General features: G+C 41.0%; 2 protein-coding genes across 3 annotated transcripts; one reads left to right on the top strand and one right to left on the bottom strand.

Annotated features, from left to right (window-relative positions):
- Positions 1 to 70: 70 nt before the first annotated feature.
- LOC306969462 (ubiquitin carboxyl-terminal hydrolase 22-like) lies at positions 71 to 20,603 on the top strand. Of its 2 annotated transcripts, XM_079565083.1 has the most exons (14): positions 71 to 568; positions 1,297 to 1,329; positions 9,060 to 9,192; positions 11,081 to 11,194; positions 11,307 to 11,408; positions 12,003 to 12,169; positions 13,569 to 13,728; positions 14,355 to 14,460; positions 15,446 to 15,604; positions 16,697 to 16,823; positions 17,468 to 17,559; positions 18,106 to 18,168; positions 18,446 to 18,595; positions 18,905 to 20,603. In XM_079565083.1, exons 1-14 carry the CDS (start codon positions 449 to 451, stop codon positions 18,945 to 18,947), a joined length of 1,569 nt encoding a protein of 522 aa, XP_079421209.1. In that variant the 5' UTR covers positions 71 to 448; the 3' UTR covers positions 18,948 to 20,603. The 2 variants fall into 2 exon arrangements, with proteins under 2 accessions (XP_079421209.1, XP_079421210.1); XM_079565084.1 differs by lacking the exon at positions 1,297 to 1,329 and having other exon boundaries at positions 72 to 568.
- Positions 20,604 to 23,124: 2,521 nt separating this feature from the next.
- Positions 23,125 to 26,554, bottom strand: LOC306968505 (somatostatin receptor type 2-like). Its single transcript, XM_079563888.1, has 2 exons — positions 26,330 to 26,554; positions 23,125 to 24,435 (listed from the first exon to the last, which is right to left on the bottom strand). The coding sequence occupies exon 2, from the start codon at positions 24,378 to 24,380 to the stop codon at positions 23,268 to 23,270; it is 1,113 nt and encodes a 370-aa protein (XP_079420014.1). The 5' UTR covers positions 24,381 to 24,435; positions 26,330 to 26,554; the 3' UTR covers positions 23,125 to 23,267.
- Between the last annotated feature and the right edge of the window lie 893 nt (positions 26,555 to 27,447).

Genomic DNA, 27,447 nt, shown 5'->3' with positions numbered 1-27,447 from the left:
TAAACAAGCGAACCCAGCGTGCTTTTACCTCGACGTGGTGACGTAAGGTCTTTGTGTTAGCAAATCACGGAGTGCGCTGGGCGGGCATTGTGAAGCCGTAGTGAGTGTTAGCAGGCTAACTAGAGAAAGAAAGCTAACTAATCGTGAGAGTGGAAGTAAGAGCTAACGTTAAGGAAGAAGGCAACTGTCAAAGCAGCAAGGGGAACAGCGTTTTAAGTGACGTGTTAAATCTTGTAAATGACTCAATGAACATACTTCTAACTACTTAATCAGAAACGGTGCTATCAGATGCCCGAGGAGCAATTTGGATACTACATCGATTGTCCCATTTCCAAACGGAAACCATCTCTGGATACATAGTTCGAGCTAGCTCGGTAGCTAGCAAAGTAAACCATCCAGGAGACTTTTTATTGTCACCTAAATTCTCAAACTGAATGTTTCATCTGTCATGAGTCCGGCCGGGTGCTCCCATGTGAACGGCTATAAGGTGGAAAATTGGAAACAAAATCTCCGAGTCATTTACCAATGCTTTGTTTGGAGTGGTACTGCAGAAACCAGGAGACGCAAGGTAAAAACACAGAAACTATAACGATACCTTCTGAACATTATGCAAGTTATCACACACTTTTCACCCTCCACACGCCGACACGGACACTGGCCCACATAAAGCTTATGCAGACTTGTGTTTACGTCCATAGAAAGTCCAGATGTGTCTTCTGTTACGGCTAGTCCTATCTGTGGTATCACCGGTGAATGGGAGCAAGAAACTGCTTGTAAAAGTACTATGACTTGTTACATTTGTGCAGTTCCATGTTTCATCACTATGATCACGCGTGCTTGATGTTTTATATGAAGTAACGTGGTCAGCTGTGTGTGAAGAGTCAAATGATTTTGGGTTCCGTGTGTTTGCGCTAGTCACACCAAACTGACCCATTGTGTTTTCGCACCCACTGGGTTCACTTGACCGGTGCACCACTTGTCTACTCTCCTCTGTATCGGGCATGGGCAGCATCCTGCAGCAGTGATTTCAACCCGGGTTAGGAGGATGTTGTGACGCCTGTGTGACTGCTTTACCAAGACTCTTTCTGGTTTGTCCCTCACACGCACATCTCTAAGAAGTGATGTAATCTGTAAAGTGTCCTACGGTTGGCCTCACTCCACTGCCATTTCAAGGCCTAAAATGTATCCAGTATTGTCCATAAACATTGTAACTGGCTGAATAGATGCAGGTGGTTTTTCAATCAGAATATTTAATTTTGACTTTTTTTTTTTTTTTTACTCTGTTCTGGTAAATAGGTACCTCAGGGAAATGCAGGCATATCAGTATTGGTAAGTGCACACATACTCCTCCTCCTCCTCCAAGCATAACACCTTGCAAGTTATAAATATGGTTGCAGACTCTTCACAAGTTGCTACTTTTTGTAGTTATGCTCCTAAAGATGGCCCTTTGAACAGTAATTTAACATGCCTTATGTAAACAAAGGTTATCTCTTGGCTTCATAGCATTACTGTGGTGTAGAATGACCATCTCCATGGTTACGCATATGTTCCATCAAAATGATTCCATGAGCAGAGAAAACCTCCAGAAACCCTAAAAAACAATTGATCCTGGAGTGTCATAGATGCCACTGTGATGGAAAGTAATTGCGGCAAAAACTAAAATGTCAAATACACACTAATCATGTTTTGGTATTTTTTTTATTATTTTTTTTTATAAAAGTACCACAATGCACCTCACATTAGTAGATAGTCTGTCTCACATCATTTTACCCAGTATGAATTTTAGTTCTGACTCCCTCTTCTGCCGATGTAATTAGCAGTCTGTGGTTCTGTTGGGAATATACTGTATAGTGCTGTATATTTTAACATGGATTGCCAGAATGGCCATAGTTTCAGTACCCTAATGAACATATTCCGACATAAATTCATTAGGAGAGGCCCAATAAAGATTTGGTTCTCACTTCACAGTGCTTATTAGTGGTATCAGATTCTATGATCCAGTGTGGGATTGCTGTACAGGAGTTCCGAATAACGGCAATATCTTTCTGTAGTTTTTTTTTTAAATCTTATAAAAATAATTATTTTTGGATTTAATGTTCACTTGTGCTTCTTACTTTACGTCCTGTGAGAGAGAGGAGTTTCATAATGTCTTGCAGATAGAACAGTCATCTTGTTTTCTTTGCCCTGTCATTCACAACATGGCATTACATGTCTACTATCCCAGAGATGACAGAAGAGTAATGCATAAAGCCGTGCTATTATCTTCAGTGAGTGGAGAAGGGTTGAGATAAAAGCCGAGTGGGTGGGCTGGGCACTATTTTACAGCTATAGCTGCTTTGATGCATTTGCTGTCATTTGGATTAAAGGGGCAAGGGGCATGATTAGAGAGTCAACTGAAGTCAACTTTTTCATCCTCTGCTTTTGATAAAACATTTATCATAAGAGCGCTTGCTACTAAACCCTGCCCCCCCCCCCCTTCGGAGAGCTGCAGATCCTATTGATGATGAGAAGAATGTGCTGCACTTTTTGCTGGTTGCTGCCAGAATTACAGAAGTAGAAGTGTTGGCTTTACACACTGTGCCACACAACAACAACAACCTCAATTCTGTCAAGACGCAGCCAGGCACAGAGCAGATCCTTCTGTCAGATCACTCTCCATCACATCACAGGCCTACTCCCTGACTCATCAGCATACTTTGGAGCGTGTTCCTTCTGCCTCCTCATCGCTAGTTCCTCTTCTGTGCGCACTCCTACGCCTTTTCATACTCTTCCCTTTTGCTTTTTTATTACCTTCTTTATTTGCTAGGCTTGTTCAGTGGCTCCTTCCATCAGCTCTTGAATTTGCTATTCCAAAAGCTAACAAAAGCCTATTTTTTTTGTTCTGTTCTGTTCTTCATAGAATTTTAGATGTTTAAAAATGTATAACCTCAAATCTGCCTCTGCCTTTTTGTGTCCTCATTATTCCGAGCGCGTTTGATGATGTCAGCCTTTGGTTTTTGGCTCATATCCAGCGCTGTTTCCTCCACATCTCATTGGCCTGTGTCACTGCCTGGTCTTGTCTGATGTGGCGTGCAGGCTGTCAGTCACCGCGGCTGCAGCTCACTGATTCCGACTAAACGAATAGCTAAAGGTTCATAACCTTCTCTCTGATTAGTGTCACGTCTCGTCGGCCTGTGGCCACATTTTACCATGCAACATTTCATGCTTTTAGTCACGGGAAGTTTCATATTATCACTTACATTTTAGGGGCAGTTTTTGACTTTTTTTTAGTGCTTTTCTGCTTCTGAATACTGTTTTCAGGACTTTTCTGTTCGTTTGCCCTGCATCCCAATTCAATCACCTAACCTCATGTCTTCTTTCAAGCCTCGTAATCCCTCATGCCTCCTGCTTTGTGGCCCTGCGACTCTTTGTACAAATACATTCACTTTCAACATTCCTCCTCTGCGCGCATCTCGATCAACTAGAGCATCTGAAGTGCTCATTCCTAATTCTAACCCATTCCCATCACACTGTGCTACCACCTGCTCTGCATCTTGTTGCATCTGTGCATCTCTTTTCATGTGCAATAATGACGCAACCCTGAAAAAAAAGATGCATACAATAATGATCAAATAAATAAATAATAAGACCCCCAGCCTTTTTACATCGATGGCCCTGAATAGTACTACTAGCAATGTCACAGTATAGCAACAGCATGGCAACAGAAGCGAAATGAGTGTCAGTTGTACGTTGTTTTTTTGTTATGACAATCAGTCCTGAACATTGGAATTTGCTTTGAAATTAATGCAGATGCTTTTACCTTCTTTGTGCTCCAAGACTGTTGGACAGATTGGCAATAAACTGAACCTATGAGGGTGTTGTACTGTGCAAAAGTTGGATGGACAAGTTGAATAAGTTAAATGCCTGATCTGCATCTTGTTTAACCGTTAATGCAGTTCTGGTGCTAGAAAAAGTAGCTTTCAGGTACCAGTTATGCTTACAAAACCGTAAGGTACTACCCAGTCCTAATTGCATTGCAGCCAATTGTTGGATGCTGTATGTCTGAAAGCGGTACCCATCGTTGACTCCAGCTGAACATTTGCCTGCCTCCTATTCGTTTGAAGCAGCTACATCATGGTGCTTCTCTTCTGCCCGCTACAGAGTGTGCTGATGGTCAAAGTGAGAACCTGCCAGTATAGGGCACACACTATCCAGCCTCCCCTCAGTACTGCCATCTGGCTAATGAGCTGTCAATCTCTCCCCAGGGGCCAACCCGGCCAAAAAACCCAAAAGGCTATCAATCTTGACCACTATGAAAACTCAATTATTCGCTTGCCTTTGTTTATTCTGGAGGCAAAATTTCAGGGGAAAAGGCATTTCCTGCGCATAATCTTGCCTTGATTGATGAAGTGTTACTTTTTGCATAGTCGTTTTAAGACAATATTAGTAGGGTTAGGTGCTACAAAGGACCAGACTCCTTGAATGGTACATTTGTTTTTTGATTTAAGCTTCATCTTCAATCTTGTTTTTCGCTTGTCCCTTCAGTTCAATTGATTTTTTTTTAGTTACACCTGAAGATTTAGTCAATTTAATCTTCACTCATTTGTTCTTATTTGCATGTAACTCTGCAGTGTTAGTTTGGTCTCCGTGATGTCCTTCTGATGTTTTATCCCTTCTGCAGGCTGCGGTTGGTAAGCGACAGTGGGCATCTGGTAGCTGCAAGGCCTGACAATTGATCAGGGAGCCTTTTGTCAAACCCAGGCTCAACTTTTTAGCCATCTGTGCCGACCAAAACAAAAGCACTCCTCCCGCCTGCTGGGCCTGCCCCAGTGCCACGCGTGTTTTGCTGTCTGCAACTATTTATAAGCACTTCAGCTGTTTCCTCTCGCTATGCCTCCTAATGCTCTATAGTGAAATGGATCTTTCAACAAATACATCAGTAGTAGTTGACGTCGTAATCGTAAGACAATAGAGTGGCTTTAATTTTCATGTACACAGTTACGCAATTTGCCAAGCACTCGGTTTGGATGGGAAGGATGAAACTGCTGCTGAGTTAGTGGAACAGAGGCTAACAAGTCCACCTACACAAATAATAATAAAAAGCCTCTAGTGTTGTTTGGCAGGAGAGAGTGCAAAGCAGAGTGTAAATAATAAGGGCAGAAGTAGCGGTATGGCAAGCAACAATTGTAGGCGCAGTGTTTCTCTGTGTGTGCAACCTTAATGACGCGAGTACAGTCCTCCCAACGTCGCAAATTAATTTTGTAAAGTGACTGCTAATCGTCAAGGTAATTTGTTCTTTCAAATTTAAATGACTGACGCTGCGTTTCCTCTTCAGTCGAGCTTGGCAGTCTTTTTTTTTGATTGTTTTAGCTCTCAAACATTTCCTTTGGGTTTTGAGCCAATGTCCAATTACTTCTTGAGCCCTCGAAAAAGAGAATGTTTCATTTTAAGGAGCTGTAATTCCATAACATTCTGATTTGCATTTGAATACTGCCAAATTAAAGCTATGGGGCTGCACATTAAGCCCGTTCCAATTAGATAAATATATATTGTAAATAATCTTTGGCAAGCAGTCTAAATATTTATATAAAATATTTGCCTACTAACGAATATCCTCAGATTAATTCAATAGTCGTTTCCTCTTAGACTTGGATAGATAGAGGAAACCTTTGAAATGCATTTAATTATCACCCTTTTTGAGTCATTTATATCTAGGCCTGTCACGATAGCAAATTTGAAGTTCGATTTATTGAGGCAGGAAAGTATCGCCATAAACAATGTTATTGACTCTAACGATACTTGATACTGTCAAATCTTTGTTCTAAAAGTGCATCATATCCTAAAATACCACACAAGCTGCAATAAACTTGAAATGTAATGTTACTCATTTTGCTTCAGTGAGATAGAGCTTCAGGTAAAATTATCGAGCCTAAAAAATATTGTTTATCTGTTATTTATGGAACGATAAGTCGATATAGTAATTGTCGTGACAGCCCTATTTGTTCCCTAGTTTGTGGTTTCATTTGGACAAAGCAAATTTAACAGATTAGCAAAGTGTGTTTCTATATTCCCTTTTCTATCTGTATAGGAAAGCCAATTAAGAGAAGCAGCATGTTTAAACTAGAACACAAAAACAGCCTGGTGAGTCACTGCTCTTCTAGCTTCTGTGCTATCGACATGCTCAGCAGCAGAGGCAGCCCATTGTCCAGAATCACCGTTGGCTCTCCTCAGTTACAGCTCATCATGTTACTGCCTCAAATTCAAACGCATCAACAGAAATGACAAGGCCAGAATGAAAGCAAGGCGCTTTGAGAACAGTTTGTTCTAAGACAAACCGCGTTGCCTTCATGATCCGAAAGCAATTTATAGACTCAAGCTCCCACGCTGCTATTGAAAATCCATGAGGGCCCATCTTTCACACCATCTCGCCTGATTTGAGGCGCCATCAATCGCAATCTCGGGTAGGTCGTTTCACCTGACACGGAGGCGAGATTACTACCTGTCCCAACACTTGTTCCAGTCGTTTGAGTTAGCCCTGATCAATAGGTGAAGTAATAGAGAATTAAAAGCCCTGGAAGGAAAGACGGATCCAGTGACTTTGACACGGAGCAATAGATAGCCATGCACCCAGCAGAATTATGTTTCTGTCCAGCACGAAAAGTCGATTGGAAAGTCCAGAGGCGTCAGAGGTGTGGATACTGCAGAGCCTTTGAAATGGAAGGCGAACAAAAGAACTTGTAAAGCTCAAAGTGAGACTGCATTTTTTTACTTGCATAAACCTTCGTGATTATTCTGACTAATTCTATAAGATTGCCTGATTCTGGCCACAACCCTTCCCAGTGCAGCTTTTAATGTGTCAAATCTAGAAAGATGTAGCCAATTATTAAGAGAATTGTACATTTACAGTTCAAGGATTTGCAGTGTCATCATTACAAGGAACTAAACTGAATCTAGTACAGTTTGCTTTGCCAAAAAACAAACCATTTCTTTTTCACAAAATTTTTAAATCTTTTAACCTAATATGTAATACAATTCAGTACACACTGTTTAGTTTGGCAGTCGTTTGTACTGGACTGTGCTAAATGCAGGTAGTATGAAGTAAGCGACCGAGCCTCTTGTATTTCTCTTTGACCATTCTTTGTTTCAGACGGTGTCAGGTTATGCTATTGTATCTGCAATCAATAGATGAATGTGCAGACAAAACATGATAAGGTTATTAAGTTCATGGTTCATAGCTTCAGCCAGGTGTGTGTCCTTATATCATTATATTGTTCGGAACGGTTGGCATGTCCGGTATTGATTCCTCTTTACACTTCTCTTCCTCTATTGTTTTAATTCTTCAGGAGTCTGAGTGCAGCAAACTGTGAAAAGGATGTTAAACAACTTCCCAGAATTTAACGGCAAACATTACAGTGGAGTGGTTTTCATTTCTCTTGGTTGTTGTATAGAGATGCACAGATCCAGCTTTTTCGCTAACAATACCGATACTGGGTTTTGAGTAACTACCGATACCCGATATTTACCGATACCACTTTCTTAAAAGTGGCTTTCTAGAGATTTAAGATCAATAAAGTCATATTTTATTGTCATGTTACGGATCAATTATATCTATTGATAAACACTTTTCTACTTTAGATATCCTCGGGTAAATGACAGGCTTTAGGTTACATTAAATACAAACGCTCGGCTTCAGCAGTGGTTGATTTTTATTTTTTATTTAGCTACTTTAGGCATTTCTATGTTAGTTTCTGTTCTAGCTTTAGCATACTGGTGCTAACCGCACAGCGATCAAAAATGTGCGTTTGCGGAGATTGAAACCATTCAGCGATTGGATTCTCCTGGTTCCTAGCTTTCCAATGATGCCCATATTCACTTAGATTTAGGTGGATAAAGTGATGTTCTTAAGGCGTTGAGAGCCAAAACGGGTATCGGTTCAGTATCGGATATTTTTCGCCGATACCTGATATCATATTTTTTCCAGTATCGGTTCCGATATCCGATACCAGTATCAGATCGGTGCATCCCCAGGTTGTTATTTGATCCTGCTGCTTACTGTAAAGGCAGTAGGGTCATTATATCTGGACTGGAGAACTAATCAACTAAATGTGTTGCAGTTTTTAATGCACTGTATTATATAGGGGTTACACAAATAATAATGATATCATAAATGACTTAATAAAATAAATAAAACATTACAACAGTAGAAATGGCAATGACAACAAGAGAGTAATGAGATTATGGAGCACGATAGGCATGTTTAATGTAATGCAAGAATTTACTATAATAATAATAAAAACTGTAAAAAGGGTTAGGAAACATAAGTTTTTCTTCTACCTACTCCTTTTCGGATTATAATGTTTTTTTTTGTTTTGTTTGTTATGCTATGTATCCACGTAAGGAACACATTCAAAATAAAGACTACTACTACTACTACTACTACTACTACTACAACATTTAAAGGGCCTTCCACCCATTGACATTTGTGGTGTCATATTACTACTTCCAGAACATTCAATTCAATGCCAATAATAAGGCCAACAAAATCACATTTTTAAGAATTCCCATTCTCATTAATGAAGCAGTTTAAAAACAACAGAATAGACCAGGGTCTTAAATCAAGAATAATCAAGCAAAATTATTGCTTGAAACAAGGTGGTCCATCTGCAGTTGGTCTTCATGTTCTGTTCTGTTGCACACATTAATTTCACTTGCTATGGCTAAAGCATGCCCGAGGTTTCACATGCTACGGTCTGTCTTTGATCCATATCCCACCTGACTTCTTCTGTTTTCCGGCCAAGCGGTTAATCCCTCCAATCCTGCATATGTGATGGAGAGCCGGATACGGTGTGAATAAGTGCTATTCAAATGCAGAATATTTGTCAACAGAAGGGCTAAAAATCTTCCCATTTGCTACAGTGGGCGCTCAAGTGTTGGCGCCACTGGCTCCGAGCGGAGAATACAAATCAAATTTAGCTGACGGGGAGTTAGCTTGAGTAGCATGCTGTTTTCTTATCACACTCATTGCCCAATTGTCTTTCTCCCCCCCGGCCCCCTCTCCCTTATGTCTTTGTCTGTTCCAGGCTAAATCGTGTATCTGTCACATGTGTGGCGCCCACCTGAACCGACTCCACTCCTGCCTCTACTGCGTGTTTTTTGGCTGCTTTACTAAGAAACACATTCACGAACACGCGAAAAGCAAAAGACACAATCTCGGTAAGTAACACATCCACACCATTTTTTTTATTATGAGAGTAATTTCATTTGACTAGTGCACATGGGTTGGGGAGAAAAAACGGTTTGCTTGTATTTTAATTTTTTTTTTTTCATCAATTGTGCACTTTTTAAACATGTACAGGAACAAGAACATTATAATTTAAGGACATACTGGAACTTGAGTTGCTGCACAAACTGAATGAACCATGCCTTTTTAGAGCATGTTAGTTGAGGTCTAAACTATGCTACAGGGTTAGGTTTAAACGTAATGAGCCATGATAAGTTCTTTTTGACTATCCTATTGTTACTGTGCAATAAGAGAATAATAAGAAAACACTGAAAACACGTAGTCTATCTTACTAAAATGTTTCTGCATGCATATATTGCCAATTAATACCTCACACCAAGTTATTATGACCCAACTTTGAACTCTCCACTTACACCACGACCCGCTGCCTCCCCATTCTCTACCTCATATTTCAGTCTTACCGCATTTAAATGCACTCTCTCCTCCCACTGCAGCATCAGCTATTATCAGTGAGGGATTACAGCATCACTATAGGCAACTTCCTCCTCCCGAGCGCTCCGAAGCTGGAACTCAAACTGCAGCGCATCAGACCCTATCCAGTCAAATGTCATCCAGTGTTTAAGCCAGTCTACTCCCCGTGCACCTCGCCAGAGCAAAATAAGTCTGTAGCTCCGAGCCTCTGACTTTTAAACCTCACATCCTAATTATGCGCCAAGTCAGTGTCACAAAGATTTGGATATTAAACCTGACAAGAGACATTTAATTGCTCACAACAAAGAAAAATAATGAAACAGTAGCCTCTGAATGGATTTAATTTAGTTTGAAGCACGTCATTGGTTTTGTTCTGCGCATATCCCCGGGACATGAGCACAGGGCCCAGTCGTGTTAATTGACTTTGAGTTTTTCTTCTCGATGGAACTTCTCTCTCTTTTTTTTTTTTTTTTTCCCGTGACATCTTTTCATCTCTTTTATTTCAGCCGGTGTTGTTGACAGTCTTTTACATCTGGACCCTTTGAATTGCGTTCAGATTTTTCCCCCCTCTCTTTTGGGCATGGGAGATTTGTTACCACTAGGCGAAGCTCCATTTTTACGATTTTCTGTGTTGACGGCAATTCATGCAGATAATTCGGGCGTAACAAGCAGCTGAAAGATTTATTCTTTGCGGTACCAGCGACATGATGGGGGTATATTCGAGAGTAGAGCTGGCAATAGATTCAAAATCTCATGTTTTGGGGTTTTGTAATGTGCGAGCGGAACTGCTTTTCAAAACTCATTTTGAACACTAATCGCAATACTTCAGAAAAATTGCAGTTCAATATTTATTCTCTAAATCAGTACAGCCCTAAAGTAATACCATCACAAAGGAGACACAGTTCTGGATAAATGACTAGTTCAGAGCATCTCTAAAAGGCTTTCTTATGACTTCCCTAATCCCACAAATATAGCAAATATAAAAATGATCAAATTACCTGTAGAGCGTTTTCTATTTTTTTCTTTTCTTTTTTTTTTTTACATGATGTATCGGCTCAGTTTTTAGGCGGGGGTCATACCGAACACGGGAGAAAATAAAAGTCCGGTCGCTAAAAATAGGTTGTCACGGCAACAGGACAGCGGTATTGTTGCTGCGGAGTTTGAGAATGAAATAGGTTGGAGTGTTTTTTTTAAAAGCACAGGTGAATGAGGCAAATGCGTCCTCCACCCCGCACCCCCCCCCCCCCCCCCCCCTCCCCTCCACCATTTTGAGTCTTACAAATGAGTTCTTGGCAAACCAAAAAAAAAAAAAAGCTGTCACTGTGTCTTAAAATGTAGCTTGTGTGTACTCTCTATTAAAACAACTGTCATTTCTTTTTCTCTTTCCAGCAATAGATTTATTATACGGTGGGATATATTGTTTTGTGTGTCAAGACTACATTTACGACAAAGATATGGAGCAGATTGCCAAAGAGGAGCAGAGGAAAGCTTGGAAATTGCAAGGTAGATAACTGTAAAGCAGCTACAAAAGCGCCGTGCCGAAGCTATTAACGCTTCTTTTTTTGTGCTTATAATTCGTAACATTGAACCGCTGCCATGTTTTGTGTCCATACAGGCGTGGGGGAAAAATACACAACCTGGGAGCCGACAAAGAGGGAGCTAGAACTATTACGACACAATCCAAAGCGCAGGAAAATCACTACAAACTGTACAATAGGTAGGTAATGGGCTGCTGTACCCCATCAGGAAAAGTGTTTGGCCAGGGTTAGAAATGCAATTAAATGTGCAAAGTACAGCAGTATTGGCCAGGGCTCGGGCAGTGGGAGATGGGGAACATGGTGTACTCTCTCTAATACATGCAGAAGAATTATCATTTTCATTTGGGTGTTTGGCTAAACGCAGCCCCTTTTCTGCCCTCTACATAGTTTGTTTTGTTTCTTATGAATCAGGAAATGAATTGGCTATCTTCTTGTTTTGGCAAGTGCAATTCAAGCCAAAGCCAAGCGCTTTGTTCCAGATACAACCTTTGTGTTTTTTGGTCTTTAACCAAGATCACGCTGCGTATCACCTGTTTCCTGGGCATGTCGTCTGGAGTCTAGACTCACTCTCGCTCCCTTTAGTCATTAATGAATCCATTCGCAGAGTAGTTCTCCAGTTTGAACTGCTCTTCTGCTATATAGTACACTTTTTTATGAATATGCTAATCATTTATTTAACTCCAATGTTATAGCGTGAAATGACAATGCATTTGTAACAATACTGTGGTTCTGGTTCTAATGAAGTCTCCCTTGTCTTTGTTTGTCTCGCACAGGTTTACGGGGGTTAATAAACCTGGGAAACACGTGTTTCATGAACTGTATCGTTCAGGCCTTAACGCACACACCGCTGCTGCGAGACTTCTTCCTCTCCGACAGACACAAGTGCGAGATGCAATCAAACTCCTGTCTGGTGTGTGAGATGTCGCAGCTTTTTCAGGAGGTATGATGCAATCTGAAAGACAATATTGTCACATTTATTTCTGCAGTTCCACACTGAGAGGCAAAGCTTGTTAGAGCGGAGCCATGAAGTGAGATTTCCCGACAAACACACAGTAGATTACAGAATGTCTCTGTGTGCAGCAGAGAGTTGACTCAGTGCGGTGGAGAAAGAACAGAAAAGGAATGGCTAATCTGACAGAAAGAAAAAAAAACAACAACCTTCAGCCACTGGAAAATCGTCACATAATCTGTGTATTTGCATGTCAAGTCAGACCAGTGATCTTCTTACTCTGATCTCTCTGAAGAGACATATTTGATGCTGATGCTTAATTGTACGAGTTCCCTCCAATTGCTGCCAGAATAGCTTGGCCCTGTTCTTATGCACCTACACTCACAGATGGCAAACGATGACAATAATGACTAGACTCAACATAAACATCCATTCCATCCTGACACATGACTGCTCTCGTCCCACTCTTCTGCCATTCTCTAATCGAATTCAAGAGGTCTCACTATATCTACAGTGTTATCCCCAAATTCACCGTTTTGTTCAAATGTGTTGTTAGAACAGAGGTCCATGAACGTTGTAACTCTGCTACCTGCATCTGCTGACCCAGAAATAGATTGTCAGTCTCCTATATTCCCATGGCAACGCAAAGAAACTGCATGTATCTCAGATGAGAAGTGAAGCCAGTGCCTGTTGTTATGCTATATTTAGCAAATTCTTAACAAAAACATAGATTTAGCTCTGGGGGACTTGTTAAACCTGTAAGTTCTTTATTTTATTCATCAAGTTAATTTGAGAAATGAAGTTGTATAGTACTAGTAATGGTAGGTCAAATAAAGTCCCTAAAATGAATAGGGCGAACTTCAACTGCCCTCTTCATTACAGAGCTAACTCCTGTTGCCTTCTTTTACAAAACCCACTGCATTTATCTAATTGAACCTTTCTCTCTTCGCCTCTCATTCAGTCAGTGCAGATGGTTCTCTTATCTTCATGCCTAGTTTCGCTCTGCTACTTCGATACCTGCATCTGCTGACCCTGAAATAAGACTGTCAGTCACCTGCATTCCCATGGCAACGCTAAAACACTGCAGTGCATCACCGCTATGTCCCACCTCTCTCTCTTCCAGCCACACTCTTTGCTTTAACCTGGCGGGCCTCCTTCAGCTGGTCCTGTTAGGTGATGTGTCATTTCTCCATTGAGTCTGGCAGAGGGCAGTTAGGAGTCAGGCACTCATTGAGACTGATGGCTTCAGCGCAGTCATGATCTCGCCGTGAATAATGAATGATAAAACCCAACTCGAAGTGCAACACCTGTAAAAAAAAGAAAAAAAAATGTAAAAAAAAAAATAGGTTAAGCCCATATCTCATTTGTCTTCCCCCCTCCCCGCTCACAGTTCTACTCGGGACACCGCTCACCCCACATTCCCTTTCGGCTGCTGCACCTGGTGTGGACACACGCGCGCCACCTCGCAGGCTACGAGCAGCAAGATGCCCACGAGTTCCTCATCGCCGCGCTGGACGTGCTGCACAGACACTGCAAAGGAGACACCATCAGTAAGCTTCACGTCACCGAAACGAAAACGTACAGATCCAGAAGCGAAATAAAATGTGTTTTATCGTATCACAAAAACAAACGTATAGAAGTTATTTGTGATTGTTTTTTGTGTATTGCATCAGTGTTATGGTGTATGATAATGGATATGTTCCTTTCACACACTAATAACTTGATAGGTTTTGTGAGAATATCGGACATGTGAATAATAAAAGAAAAAAAGAGTTATGATGCCCCCAGGCCGAGTGTAAATGCGCAGAAAACTCAATATGGTCTCTTATTTTTAAACCATGGCTAAAAGCAACTAGAACAGAGCTCAGAAACCTCTCCGCTGCTGAAGGAGACCGACAATGTGTGCACCGGGGGATGGCGAGCAAGCAGCGCGAGGAATTTCAATAGGGCCTGCTGCAGTGCAATGACAGGCTGACTCACCCACGCACCCCGCAGTAAGCCGCCCCCTGATTGGCTCCAGGGCAGTCCGACCGGGGGAATAGTAAAGTGCCAGATACGGTCCGCTGCAGGGGAGCGGTGTGAGTGAGAAAGAGGGGCAGACGAAGCCTTCTTCAGAGGTGCCACGGGGGCTGTGGCTTTTATCTTCAATGTGTATTTATACCCGTGTCTCTTACAGGGGATGACAACGGGAAGAAGGCCAACAATCCAAATCACTGTAACTGCATCATTGACCAAATCTTCACCGGAGGCCTGCAATCAGATGTTACCTGCCAAGTTTGCCAGTAAGATAACATGATTTAGTTCGAAGCACATTACTGAGTTCATCCTCTGTCATGCTAATTTATTTACCATGGTGACTTATTTACGCAAAGGGAAACTACAGTATAAGGGCGGAAGATGACCCAGTGCGACCTTTTAAATGACATCCTCACCAGCTTGCTTGTTTATACACTATCATCTCAGTGAAAAAAAAAGAAAAACTCACAATCTCTGCAGGTTTCAGTATTTTCTGTATTCTGTCCTTGTGATAATTGTGGACACCGTGTCATTTTTATTTAAAGGTAAGGTCCCAGTAGAGTTGCTGTGAGGCGGTTGGCCAGACAGCAGCATAAAGTGAGCACTGTCTTCCTGAACCCCCAGAGCTGTCCTGTCACATTAGTGCGAGCAACTGCACTCTGCTGTGAAGCGCCTCATTCTAGCAGGCAGCTCAAACCAATCTCATCCACCTGCTGGTGCCAAAAAGCTGTGCATGTGATGTCTAATGTACAGAGCAACCATTAAATTGGTTTCTGTATGACTCAAATTGAGCCCTTGCCAAATAACCCCCTTTTGGTACAACAAGGTACTGCAGCGACATAAATAATCATCTAATCAGCAGTTAATGACACGCAAGAGCTCATTCTTGGTTTGCTCACGTTTGTGTTATTTCCTTGTCAGGGCTGCAGTCCATCACACCCAGTGCACTGAATATCCCATATTCTTCTAATGAATTTGATCAATTTATTTTCTGATGTAACTTTTCATTGAATTGCAAGTGATCTGGGAAGAGCTCTGCGAATATTATGCACATGCACACTCTCCATCTCCAGTAGGATTTGCTCAAAACCTAACCAGAATCCACACAGGCTGTGCTCTGTTTTTTTAGTCAGTTGATGTGTTGCCATCGATGTCATCCCCCTCCATGATTTATTCATGAAATCTATATACCACCGAATTCACATAACCTTGTTATTCTTAACCACCCTGTGCTTTTATTTTGTCCTGCAGTGGGGTTTCCACGACGATAGATCCGTTCTGGGATATCAGTCTGGACCTACCGGGCTCCTCCACGCCGTTCTGGCCCCTGAGTCCTGGAGGAGACGGCAGCACAGTGAACGGGGAGAGCCACATGACGGGGCCCACCACACTCACAGACTGCCTTCGAAGGTGCACCACTGTTTCTTTCTGCAGAGATTCATACTGTGTATGCCATGGGAGTCTTTGCCTTTTGGACAGCACAGTGTGAGAACAACAAGTACAATGTGTATATTGCCAATACCCGTGGCTCCTTCAGACATTAACTATTCATGAATACTTTTTTACATTTAATTGAAGATTGGAAATCTCAATAATTTATAGTAGTGTTGTTGTGAACATCAGATATTACATGGATTTTGAACCATGCGCTTCCTTATTTCTTATCCCGAATACTTTTAACTTGGATTTATCAATGTATTTTCTTTAAGTCTGTCCACTTGTCTGTCAGGTTGGTTCTAAATTTCACCTCTTCCATCTATTACTATTAAACTGAACCACCTGATTGCCATCGATTCCTGCTCCTAAATCATGGGTCACACATGGTGCCCACTCTGTACCTTCCTTTAGCTCTCATCTCCAAACATCCGCAGGTTGCCAGAGCAGGTGTGACCTCTCCTATCCTTCACTGCCTCTTCATTATGGCGATTTCTCTCCCACTTTTTTTTTCTTGTTCTTCTTCCCCCCACTTTTATCCTGTTACTCCCCACCCACTCACCCCAACCCCCATGTATCTCATCTCCTCCCTGTGTCTCGCTTCTTGCCTTCTTTGCTTCAGGTTTTTTTTTTTCTTTTTTTTTTTTCTGCTGCAGCTTTTCTCACACGCCTAGTTGCTGCAGCAAGTCTCTTAAAGGTACAGAAACTGGTTAGTGCTGTTGCCATGACGACCCAGGGGTTGGCAACACTGCTTTTTGGGGGTTTACAGACAGATGTAACCAAGCCCTATTTCACATGCAGCCTAGCAGTTTGTACTTGAGCAGTCTTTTTGAGTTTCATTAATATTGAAATATTTTTTTTGCATCTATATTTTTTGTATGTGAAAGTTATTTTGCCAATATTTGCAAAACTACGAAAAACAGCAAAGCGCAAGCAGCAGAATTTCATGTTTCAATGACTTGTTTAATTGTGCAGATAATTGATTTGCGGTATATACATTTAAGTTTTTTTTTTTTTAAAGCAACAAACTTAAACCTTAATTCGTTTCTCTCGTCCTCTCCTTTGCAGGTTTACACGGCCAGAGCATCTAGGAAGCAGTGCCAAAATTAAGTGTGGCGGTTGCCATAGTTACCAGGAGTCGACGAAACAGCTGACAATGAAGAAGCTCCCCATCGTAGCATGTTTCCATCTCAAAGTGAGTCAGCTTGGCAACAGTATGCTGCCTCTTATCACTTGTTACATTAGCTGTCACCGTCTCTCAGCTCAAGGTGCAGTATTTAAAAATGAGGCTAATTTTGTCCCTGTTAAAAATAGCGCAGTAAGTTGCTTTGTAGACATTTTTCCCTATGCAGATTTGTCTTTGCCAAATTCCCATTAAACCTTGTTGCTGCATAGCCCTGGCAAATTACATGGATGGGGGTTTTAATGAATTGAATGAATTACTTCCATTCACTGTCAGTATTGGAAGCATATAAATGTTTTTTTTTTCTTGAGGACTTTTCACCTTTCAAACGCTAGAATATTTTGTTGTGTATACTTGATCGCTCTGGCATCGGTCCACATTTTACATCAGTGTGAAACTCATTGATGACATTTCTGAAATGCATTTTGATCTGCTACAGCATAATCGTTTTGAGTTCCACATTTTCAAATATAAAGGAGTTCATGTGTGATGGACAGCCTGAATTACACCCACTTTTCCCATCAAGATGTTTTAATGTAGTTGTAATGATGCAAACTGATATGTCTAAATGCGCTTGCTCCCCCTCCCCCGTCTTGTTTTTCCATTTTACTCCCCCTCCCCCCTTCACCCCATCTTTTCTGTCTGACCATCTCCAGCGGTTTGAGCACTCGGCGAAACTACGGAGGAAGATTACAACATACGTTTCCTTTCCATTAGAATTAGACATGACACCTTTTATGGCATCCAGGTGAGTTCTATATAGAGCTCTATAAAGCGGACACATCAGTCAATAACACAAGAATGAGGTTTTAGATTAACATTTTAATCAAGTTCAACACATATGTTGACCAACAATCTTTGATTTTTAATTGTGAAAATGTATGTCATTGGTGTAAGAGCATGCAGCAGTCTAGCCCCACCCCAACTCCAGCTTTCATTCAGCTCAAAGAGATGTGGGGATGCACTGCTACAGCTGGGAAGCGTGCTTGATTGTATAGGTTGAATTATGCTGCCACCTAGTGGAAGGTTGTGACCCCATTTATTCCTGACAAGTCATTAGATTAACATGGGTACAGTCCGGTCTTTTATCAATTATTGAAATAATTAGGTATTTGAATGATTGATCAAAGATTTGGAGTGTTTATTTTTGTTTTAACTGTTGTAGATCGTATCTTTTGAAAATTAAATGTAATCGACTTGCAGTCACAATTAAAATATGTTACAAGTTAACCTCTTAAATTATGTCCATATTCAGCCTTTTTGTTTTTGACTGTATCTTTTTTTTCCTACACAGTAAAGAAAGCAGAATGAATGGGCAGTATCAACAGACAGTCGACATATTAAACAATGACAATAAGTAAGTATGAAATTACAGTATGACGACATAGTTGCAGACACTGTAGGCAGTGGCAGTGTATCGTGGCCACACTTCAATGAGATAAACTATCTGGCTATGACTTCCCAAAATTGAATGGTAAATTAACGATAACTGAAGCCTATTCAAAGCTGCCAAGTTTCTTTTATCTGTAAACAATGTAATAGATTTGCTTTTGTAAGACATGAGCAAGCACACAGATCATGAACTGACAGATGAATGATATCGACAACTGATGTGCGTCTTTCTCTTTCTCCAGGTATTCCTTGTTTGCCGTGGTAAATCACCAAGGCACATTAGAAAGTGGACACTATACGAGCTTCATTCGCCAGCACAAAGACCAGTGGTTTAAATGTGACGATGCCATAATCACTAAGGCCAGCATCAAGGACGTACTTGACAGTGAAGGGTAAGGGAAAAATATTTATCCGGCAATAACTCATTGGAGGTTTGGCGGCTCAGTGTCCGCTCTGATTCAGACTTGACACTTCACTCACAAGGCCAGCTCCAGTCACAGTGATTTTTACTGGCATTTGTCCCTGTGTGGTGGCACTACTGAGATTACAGTGAGATTATAGGTCAGGGCTGCGCAATTGTTTGCAATTGAATCAAAATTAACATTTGAATGAACAATAAATTGCTATAAGATAGTTTAAATTATTACTGAAACCCTTTCATAAACACAGATTCTTCTAATTCATTGTCTCTTTATTTACAGGTATCTCTTGTTCTACCATAAACAGTTCCTTGAATACGAATAGCATCTTTTGAGGCTCACGAAGAAACTGACCACTGCATTTGAAGGGGACTTGAGGACAGGGCGGAAAACACACAAACCTACCTGAATCTCTCTTGACTACAAGTCTGCTTCTACCGCACCCGGAGGACAGCAAACGTAGACAGCGTGTAGTCATGCAAACGTATAACTTATAGCACTGAGCTACTTTTTAGCATCTACTTGACAAAGGAGAGAAAGAGGAAAGTGATGCCCCCTGTTATCTGCTGCAAATGCGGAGCGTTATGTTCCCGGGTCATGCGTCTGAGGGCTCATCACAGTATTGAACCCCACCACCATCACCTTCAACTACTACCATTTCTCTCCATGGTGCTCTTCTTTCAACTTACCAAGCATTTAAACTTGATGGATGACAGTCCGGCTCATATGCATATTACAGTTAAAAAAGGACTGGCCGCAAAAACAAAAAAAAGATAAATCAATGTATTATCATAAACTTTTGAAAAGAAGACAAAAAAAACATTTCTAAAGCTATGGTTATTATCATTTGTGAATTTAATCAAATACTGTATCAATCTAGTATGCATCTATTTCTAGAAGGAAAAAAAATGTGGGAGAACCTAAAGATGCTGCCTTTACCAGTCGCTGGGGAAGCGCTGCCATGGAAACCAATTTGGACCTAAGTGTAATACATTATTTACTGTGTTGTTTTATTTTTAACGTCTTGGTCGAGGGCAGGGAATATATATATATTTTTAGCAACACATTGATTTTGTTTACTTGTTTTCTATTGTTTTTTTTGTTTGTTTTTTCAGTACGGTCGCGTGTAACTTCGTCGTCGTAGTACTGGAAATGTTATATTATACTTTCATTCTTGTGGAATTGTGGGTATCAAAATGGCAATGATTAAATTGAATTGTATGTTGATTGTTGAGCTATTGAGTTTTGTAAGGCAATTTGAAGACAATGTGAACACTTGTGTGTACAGTATCAGTATATGGGGGGAGGGAGGGGAAGAGTGCTGTGGTCTGTCATCAACGTACGGTTCAAAAGTCTGTGCAAATGCAACGCTTATTAATGGACACTCCGGATCTCGCAAAATGTGAAAACCAACCCAATAATGCCTCAAGGCCTGCAGCTCACAACTGATTTCTCTTGACATTTTATCTGCAATTTTGTGCAATATGAGAGGGTTACTCACATGCTGTCTTAAGGCGGCCTCACCGAGCCTGCCTCACAATCCGTCAGTGTTAATATTCTCCATGGCAACTGTGTGGTTGGTGTGGCGTGGACCCGAGTGGTTTGTGGTGTCTTTGCTTCTGCCGTGCAGTAAACCCAGTCTCAGACCAGTTAAATTTTGAGTAGTGTTATTCATATCACATCTTTTTTTTTTTTTTTTTAATGGTTAAAAAAAAAAAAGGGGCCCCAAGTGTAAAATGAGGATCCTAAACTGTCACGTTCAAAAGCCACTACCCCACATTGAGCTGCTCTGTTCTCCTGCATAAGCACCATATTCTTTTTGGTCTGCTGCAAGACTGATATCAAAGATGTGTATAAATGGATCTGTTGCATATTGTGGAGCAGTTGAGGTGAGCTATGGACATTCAGGGACGCAGCTGAAACGAACAGGAGAGCTCATTATACGTTTCAGTGATTAAACTCAGAACAAAACTGGAAAGTCTTTGGGCTATGTCTTGTCTCTTCTTTCGCACTTTTCGTAGGCTTTTTTTTTTATTTCGCATGCAAACCAATGCAAATAAGGATTGGCTTTCAAACATCCTTAAATAGATTGGTCAGTATTTTGCCTAAACCATAAGTACCAGTATTTGATTGTCCTCTTCAGTTCACATGTTTGTTGTCTCTTGAGTCTGGCGCCCCACTGTGGTCACAAGGGAACACGACAAATGCACACCGCCCAAACACCAGTGCATAGTTTCTTACCGGTTGAAAACACTTTTATCCAACACTGACTCTCAAAACTACTGTTTAGGAGTCACTTGAACAAATGGGGCTTTAAATTCTGTTCCAAATATAATACAGGCTTTAGGAAAACAAAACATGTCTTGAGATAAGTTTTTTACTAGGAAACACATATTTAAGTGACACAAATAGCATGGATGAGAGCAAGCAGGACATTTAAAACCATTAACTTCACACAATTTCAAAATTGATAACAATTTTAAAAAGGAACAAAACAGTACTTAGTATAAATAAAGTAACAGTCACAACTAAAGCCTCTCAAATTGTGCTACAATGTTGTCCTGCTACAAATGTAACACACACTAGAATGCAATTATACATTATTTACATGTTTCCCAGTAACCCCCCTCCTGTCCACTTTATATTTCTTCTAACAAATGGTATGACTTAAAGGCATAACCCTGGTCCAAACATCCCAAATCTTCACTTAGACACAAAATTCACAAATGTCTGCTGATACAATATGCTGAGGAAAAACTAAATCCACCACTAAAACAAACACAAAAGGCAGAGGGACTTTTAGCTGAAACTAAAAAAGTTCTTGGCTCGTTTTTCCCCACACGAGGGGGTTTGGAGCCAGCATGTTCACGTGACATCACAACAATGTAAACAGCCAATAGTTTAAAATGGAGGTGGAGCAGCTGAAAAGTCCAAGATGGTAACAATGGTAACTGGCAAACTGCAGATTTCTTTGTCTATTTGTTTAGTCATTACTAGGAGAATCCACATGAAACAAACACTGTATCAGAGTTCATCGTCTTCTCTGTCAGCATATAAAAACGAATGTCTTATTATCTCTGAAAGGCGTCCAAAAGTGGTGACAATATTCAAAATCATGAGCGTGATGTTGTCCAGTAGAAAGGACTTTGAGACATAAAAATAAAACGTATGGTTTCTGAATCATATCACTACTAAATACTGTTGAGGAAAAACATTTGGTTATTTTCATTTTGGAAATTACCGTATTACTCCCATAGAGTTGTATTGGACCCTGACCTCCACCTGACATTATGACATCACATTCTTATCTATTAGGGTTGACAATCAAATACATGTATACACAACTTACTCATGCACAAATATAAAAACTAATGTCATCAATAATTATGACAACCAAGCAATACCAAAGCCTTGATAAGTTAAGTGTTCTAGCCCTTCTCAAATTCATATCTCATCGAGTTGCAGAGTTGCTGCCTAGTACTCGAGATTTGCTCAGACTCGGGGATGAGTGCACCTGACGAGATATATGTATTTCAAGTGGCAGTGAGCCAGAACAGGTCTCAGGTCTTACTGCATTTAGAAGACACTGTAGTATCTGCCTTTTCTATTTTAACACATACTCACATGGAGACAGAATTGTATATAAAACATTTAGATTGATAAAGTGTATACATTCTAGCAGCATTTTGGTTAGTCTACCTGCATTTGTTCCACTGTAAAACAAAACGTAGCTGTTATCAGGCACAAGACTAAAAGCTGTACATTCTGCCATCAACCAGACAATGTGATTCGCATTTAAATTTTCTCTATGTTGAATTTTCCAATTCTCTACACATTAATCAATATCACATGTCGAGAACATAATCATTACTTATTTACAAGTCAGATTTACAGCTTTGAGACGAGGCTGTTTAGACCACAAAAGACAGAATGAGCAAGGAACAGGAAAACAACAAAATGTACTTTTATACATCACCGGAGTTTACTTAGTTACACAAAAGGTTTAACACACACAAAATAGAATTTGATTTTGAGACGGCGACAATCAAGACGCAAGGGGTCACAAAAAAACAATAAGCCAAGCCAACTTTCTGTGTCTCTCCCAAACTTGGATGAACTGAAGGGATTGAGTGGCAAGGGAGATTCAATGCAAAATCCAGGGGTGTCTCCAGGATTTTTACCTCTGGGGTAGCCCAATGGAGCCATAAAAAATGACTGAAGGGACAAAGTTATTTATTATTGGGAATTGAACAATTTAATTCCCACATTCTGGTAAATTCGCACACATAAATTTGTGCTTATTTCGGGGTAAGTATTTGCCATATTTGTTAGTTTGGTGCCCTTAGTCTAGTCAAATTAAGCTGAGCCTGTTACTCACCCCCAATATTCTGGGATAGCCAATCAAATTCCTAGACACAACCCTCTTTCGGGTGCTTTATACATTAAGGTCTTTTTATGATTTCTTTTTTCCAAGTCCATTCCACCATGTCCCACCACAACTTTTACACATTTTTGAGGTGGTCGCCATCGGGCAACTTTGAAAGAGACTCTCTAGTGTTACATTGTTTCACATTATTAAGAACAGTATTTGTTCTTTGTAGCAACTGTAACACGCCTCTAGTAAACCAGTATGCATTGTCTGCCTTTAAATGCTAGTTTGCAGATCCCCGTTGCAGAGCGTGCTCTGCGTCTCTGTAGGATCATTAATCATGCGAGACTTGTCCTGCCTGCTATCACTGCGGTCCGCCTCATCCAGCCCTCCGACTTTCTTCAGGCACAAAACATTCTGGAAACTCTTCTTGAAATTCTCCGACAGAAAGGCGTAGAGAATGGGGTTGGCGCAGCTGTTGGCATATCCCAGGACGACCACAAAAGCAAACGTGGATCTCAGGATGGGTGTGGTGGAGAGGGTACCTGTCACTGAAGTAACGTTGAAGACATAGAAAGGCAGCCAGCAGAAGACAAACACTGCCACTACTATAGACACCATTCTGGTTACTTTTCTCTCTGACTTTTTCCTCTTCGAAGATCCAACACGAATTCCTGAAGATTTGACTTTTACAATGATGAGCAAGTAGCACAGACAGATCACCATCAAAGGCAAGAAAAAGCCCAGGATGAAGGCGTAGAACATAAAGGCTGTGTAATAGGCCTCCTGGGGCTCGGGCCATACAATAGAACAAAAACACCCATCGCACTTTGTGATAACTCCGCTGTAGATGACAATGGGCAGGTTGACTATCAGCGAAACACCCCATACTGTGAGGTTGATGGTCTTGGCCACACGTGGTTTCCGCCATTTTGTGGACTTGATGGGATGCACCACGGCCAAGTAGCGGTCGATGCTCATGACCATGAGGCAGAAGATCGACGTGAATTGATTCAAAGAGTCCAGAGTCATCACCACTCGACACAGAATGGGCCCGAACGGCCAGTGGACCATTGCCAGTTGGATAGCTATGAACGGTAAACCCAACATGAACAGAACATCCGCAACAGCAAGATTCAGAATGTAAATATTTGTAACCGTCTTCATCTTAGCGTATCGCAGGATGACATATATGACCAAGGTGTTTCCACAGAGCCCCACGGTGCAGACCATGAAGTACATGCACGTGATGGCAATGGTGCTGGTTCGGTTGATGACGTAGTCCGTGTCGTTGCCATAATTGCAGTCTGATTTATTTTGCGTAAAGCTGTCGTACGTGAAGAGCTCAGAGAGATTTGGAGGAGAAGAGGGGATGATCCACGAGGACATGGCACGTCAGCGGGGTTCTGTCTGATGGCACTGTCCAATCTGCTCTGCTACAGACCTGCGGTGGACACAAAATAACTTGTATGAGCAGATTGACAATATACAAAGTAGCTTAGCTTGACATAAGCTATCAAAGGAATGTAACAGAATGCGCCGAAACATCAGGCATGTACTTGAACATGAATGCACAGTTATTTGATTAAAAGTCTGTCCTTCATAAACACGAACGATAGAGAAGGTGTGAGGAAAGTTTTGAACATCTGACAGCCTTCTACATTAGAATGAGGTGTTAAACAACTGTATTTCATTTATGGTAGACATGTGTTCTGTTGCCTAAAACCACTTGACAAACTAAGTAAAACACAACAGTCCACTGATCGAAATTTGAGGAGCTCACGAAATGAACCTGTCCATCAGCTCTAGTGTGAGTCTATGAGTGAGGAAACATGGAGAAGTAAAACATGACCTCCTCCGATCATTTTCAAGCAAATTTATAATATCAAGACCAACAAAGTAGCACAGAGAAGTCATGTATATGGTGAATGGTTTTGTACGTGCAAAGGAAGATACAATATTTGTTTTATGCCCCAGGGTACTACTAAGAGAAGGAGAGCTGGAGGAAGCCTTTTGCCACTCTTTACTGGCAGTTGTTCTGGTGATAATACTTAGTTGTTTATATTGATTTCATGGTCCAACTCTCAAAGAAAATGTATCTTTATCGTGTACGTCACAAATGGACCTATAGCTTTGCCTCCCTAAAAGTCAAGACTTATTCAGTGCAATATCTACCCTTTGCGAGTTCTTCTTATGGCAAATATCACAGCAATGATCGCTCTCATACTGGCACTAGCTTTATGGGGAAGTAATTTTTGCTTCAGGCTAACCTTTGAGATGTTCTGTGTTTCCCATGGGTGCCATGGGAAATCAGTGCACCACATAAAGCTGAATGTCTCTCCTGGGAAACCGCATGTCCATCTCATATTATGTGATGATCATCTTTCCAGGCAGTTTTTTTTAATTTACTGAGCGCTAGGTGTCAGGGGCGTGAGTAATTGAAAGAAGAGTGCCAGCAGTCAGATGAATGTGTCAGTGACTGGGATCCAAAGCTTTTGATAACTTAGACACATGCCAATAAAGCACAATGCTTCAGGGGGCGACTTGTCAATCTGTTGTGAGTTTTCTGCTCCGCTCCGGGACTTAGGAAAAACTCATAACATAGCAATAGTATATAGCAAATAATACAAGTTACATCTTAACAAGTATATTTTTGCTTTTAGCCCTGCCTCTAAAAACTGACCTTTAAGCAGACTGTACATGCAAGTCCTAGCAGAACAAGTTTGTTTAACCGTCTCTTATTGATTGGAACAAAGATCATTAACCTAATACATTCGTCAAAACACATCTGCCAGTACTTCTCCAAATAGAACATTTATTTAGCAATGAGACAGGAGAAGAACAGATACAAATACAGTTCTTGACACTGTCCAATAGAATTACTGTGGGGTCTGCAATGAAACCAAATGTCACCGGACACTTGTCATGAATAAATGTGAGTTGTGAGTCACTCTTGTATGCAGTTGGACACTCGGTGGTGAAACATGGCTCACTTACATAATACAGAGACAGCCATGTGGTAATTATTCAACAAGAACAAAACAAAAATCTCAAATCAAACTTTGTGAACACAACATAGTGCACTCTGTATTTCCCCATCACGTTTTTATGTAGCGAGAGCTGAGAAGACATGCAACAGGTATGGGGTCTTACATTTACAGCATTTTACATGTAAATAATAATATGAAAAAACAAAAAACAATTCACACTGAGACATAACTGTGAAAACATGTAGCCTAATGGAAGATCACTTTTCCATATTTGCAAAGAGCATTCAAAATATTATTCAATATGTGACTGTGAAACAAAGTGTCGGCTATGAAAAGGACGTAACATACCTGTTTTTAGAGCCACGTGCCCCAGATGCGAATGAAAGTCTGCACTCTGCAGTACATTTTCTTATTTTTGAGTGCAAGTTCTTGAATACATAATTTGTCTTCCGTGTTATTCCATAAAGCAACGAGGATCCAGAAATCCGCAGGTGGTTGATCTGTGGCTGTAAGGAGCTGCGTGGAAGCGCGTCTGACACTGTCGCGCGCTCTGTGCAACAGGACTGCACGAGAGTCACCTCTGACTGATCCTCGCGCGCACGCAGCGCAGACAAGTGAGTGCACTCATGCATAATGTGACGCTACAGTACCAGCAACCGAAAAAGAACACCATTTATCCTATAGCCCACTATATCGTAGCCTGTAGCCTGATTTGTAATCCTCCCCAATGACAAAATAAACAACAACAAAAAAACACTGATGCTACTAACAAAATTGAGCGTGCCACTTTCCATCCCCATCATCCGGGGATTAGTCCCGTTGGATCTTTGGGTACTCTACAGAGAGAGTACCCATAGTGTATGGGCTCAGTTTTAACATGGTAAATGTCACTTTGGAAAATACTGAGCTGACCTCAAACCATGCGCAATAACCAAATATATCACCCACTCAGCGCCAAAAACGGCAGAGGATGACATTTGCTAAGAGAACATTTATTTAAGCTGCAAAGTCTTGTTTGACGTATAGTATAAGATTACAAGTAACTGGAACTGGAAAATAAGATCCAGTCTGTGACCACCTCGGACCGCTCCGAACCACAAGAGGCAGTATATGTCACCGTTAACCTCAAAGTTAAAGAGACTATACAGAGTTTAAAAATGTTAAAATTATGTATTTTCCTCCCCCTACACGTTCCAACAATGTTCTAATGTGTAGAATGAGCTCAGACCTACTCACCACAACTGCCTCTAAAATCCTGCACTGTCACTCAAAAAGGTGTTCGATCCGAAGTGCCGTCATGCACAAGCTGCAGTTACACATATGACCTCAGGTGGCAGTAGTGAGCATAACATAGCAAACTTGCATCTAGCCCCTTTAAGACACTCAATCATTTGAAATCATATGGAAATATAACACCTCTATTTTGATCTGCTGTTTCCAGGTTTGTAATGAGTACTATGGTTTAG

The sequence above is a fragment of the Gobius niger genome (genome assembly GCF_951799975.1).
Source record: "Gobius niger genome assembly, chromosome: 10".
Lineage (NCBI taxonomy): Eukaryota > Metazoa > Chordata > Actinopteri > Gobiiformes > Gobiidae > Gobius > Gobius niger.
The sequence above is the reverse complement of the archived record's forward strand: the minus strand, read 5'-3'. Positions and strand labels throughout refer to the sequence as shown.

Bases quoted from the DNA above. Each gene is read 5' to 3' on its own strand.
- LOC306969462 (XM_079565083.1), top strand. From the start codon at position 449: ATGAGTCCGGCCGGGTGCTCCCATGTGAACGGCTATAAGGTGGAAAAT. The intron at 9,193-11,080 runs GTAAGTAACACA...TTCTCTTTCCAG, and splicing joins AAGCAAAAGACACAATCTCG to CAATAGATTTATTATACGGT. The intron at 15,605-16,696 runs GTGCACCACTGT...TCTCCTTTGCAG, and splicing joins CTCACAGACTGCCTTCGAAG to GTTTACACGGCCAGAGCATC.
- LOC306968505 (XM_079563888.1), bottom strand. From the start codon at position 24,380: ATGTCCTCGTGGATCATCCCCTCTTCTCCTCCAAATCTCTCTGAGCTC.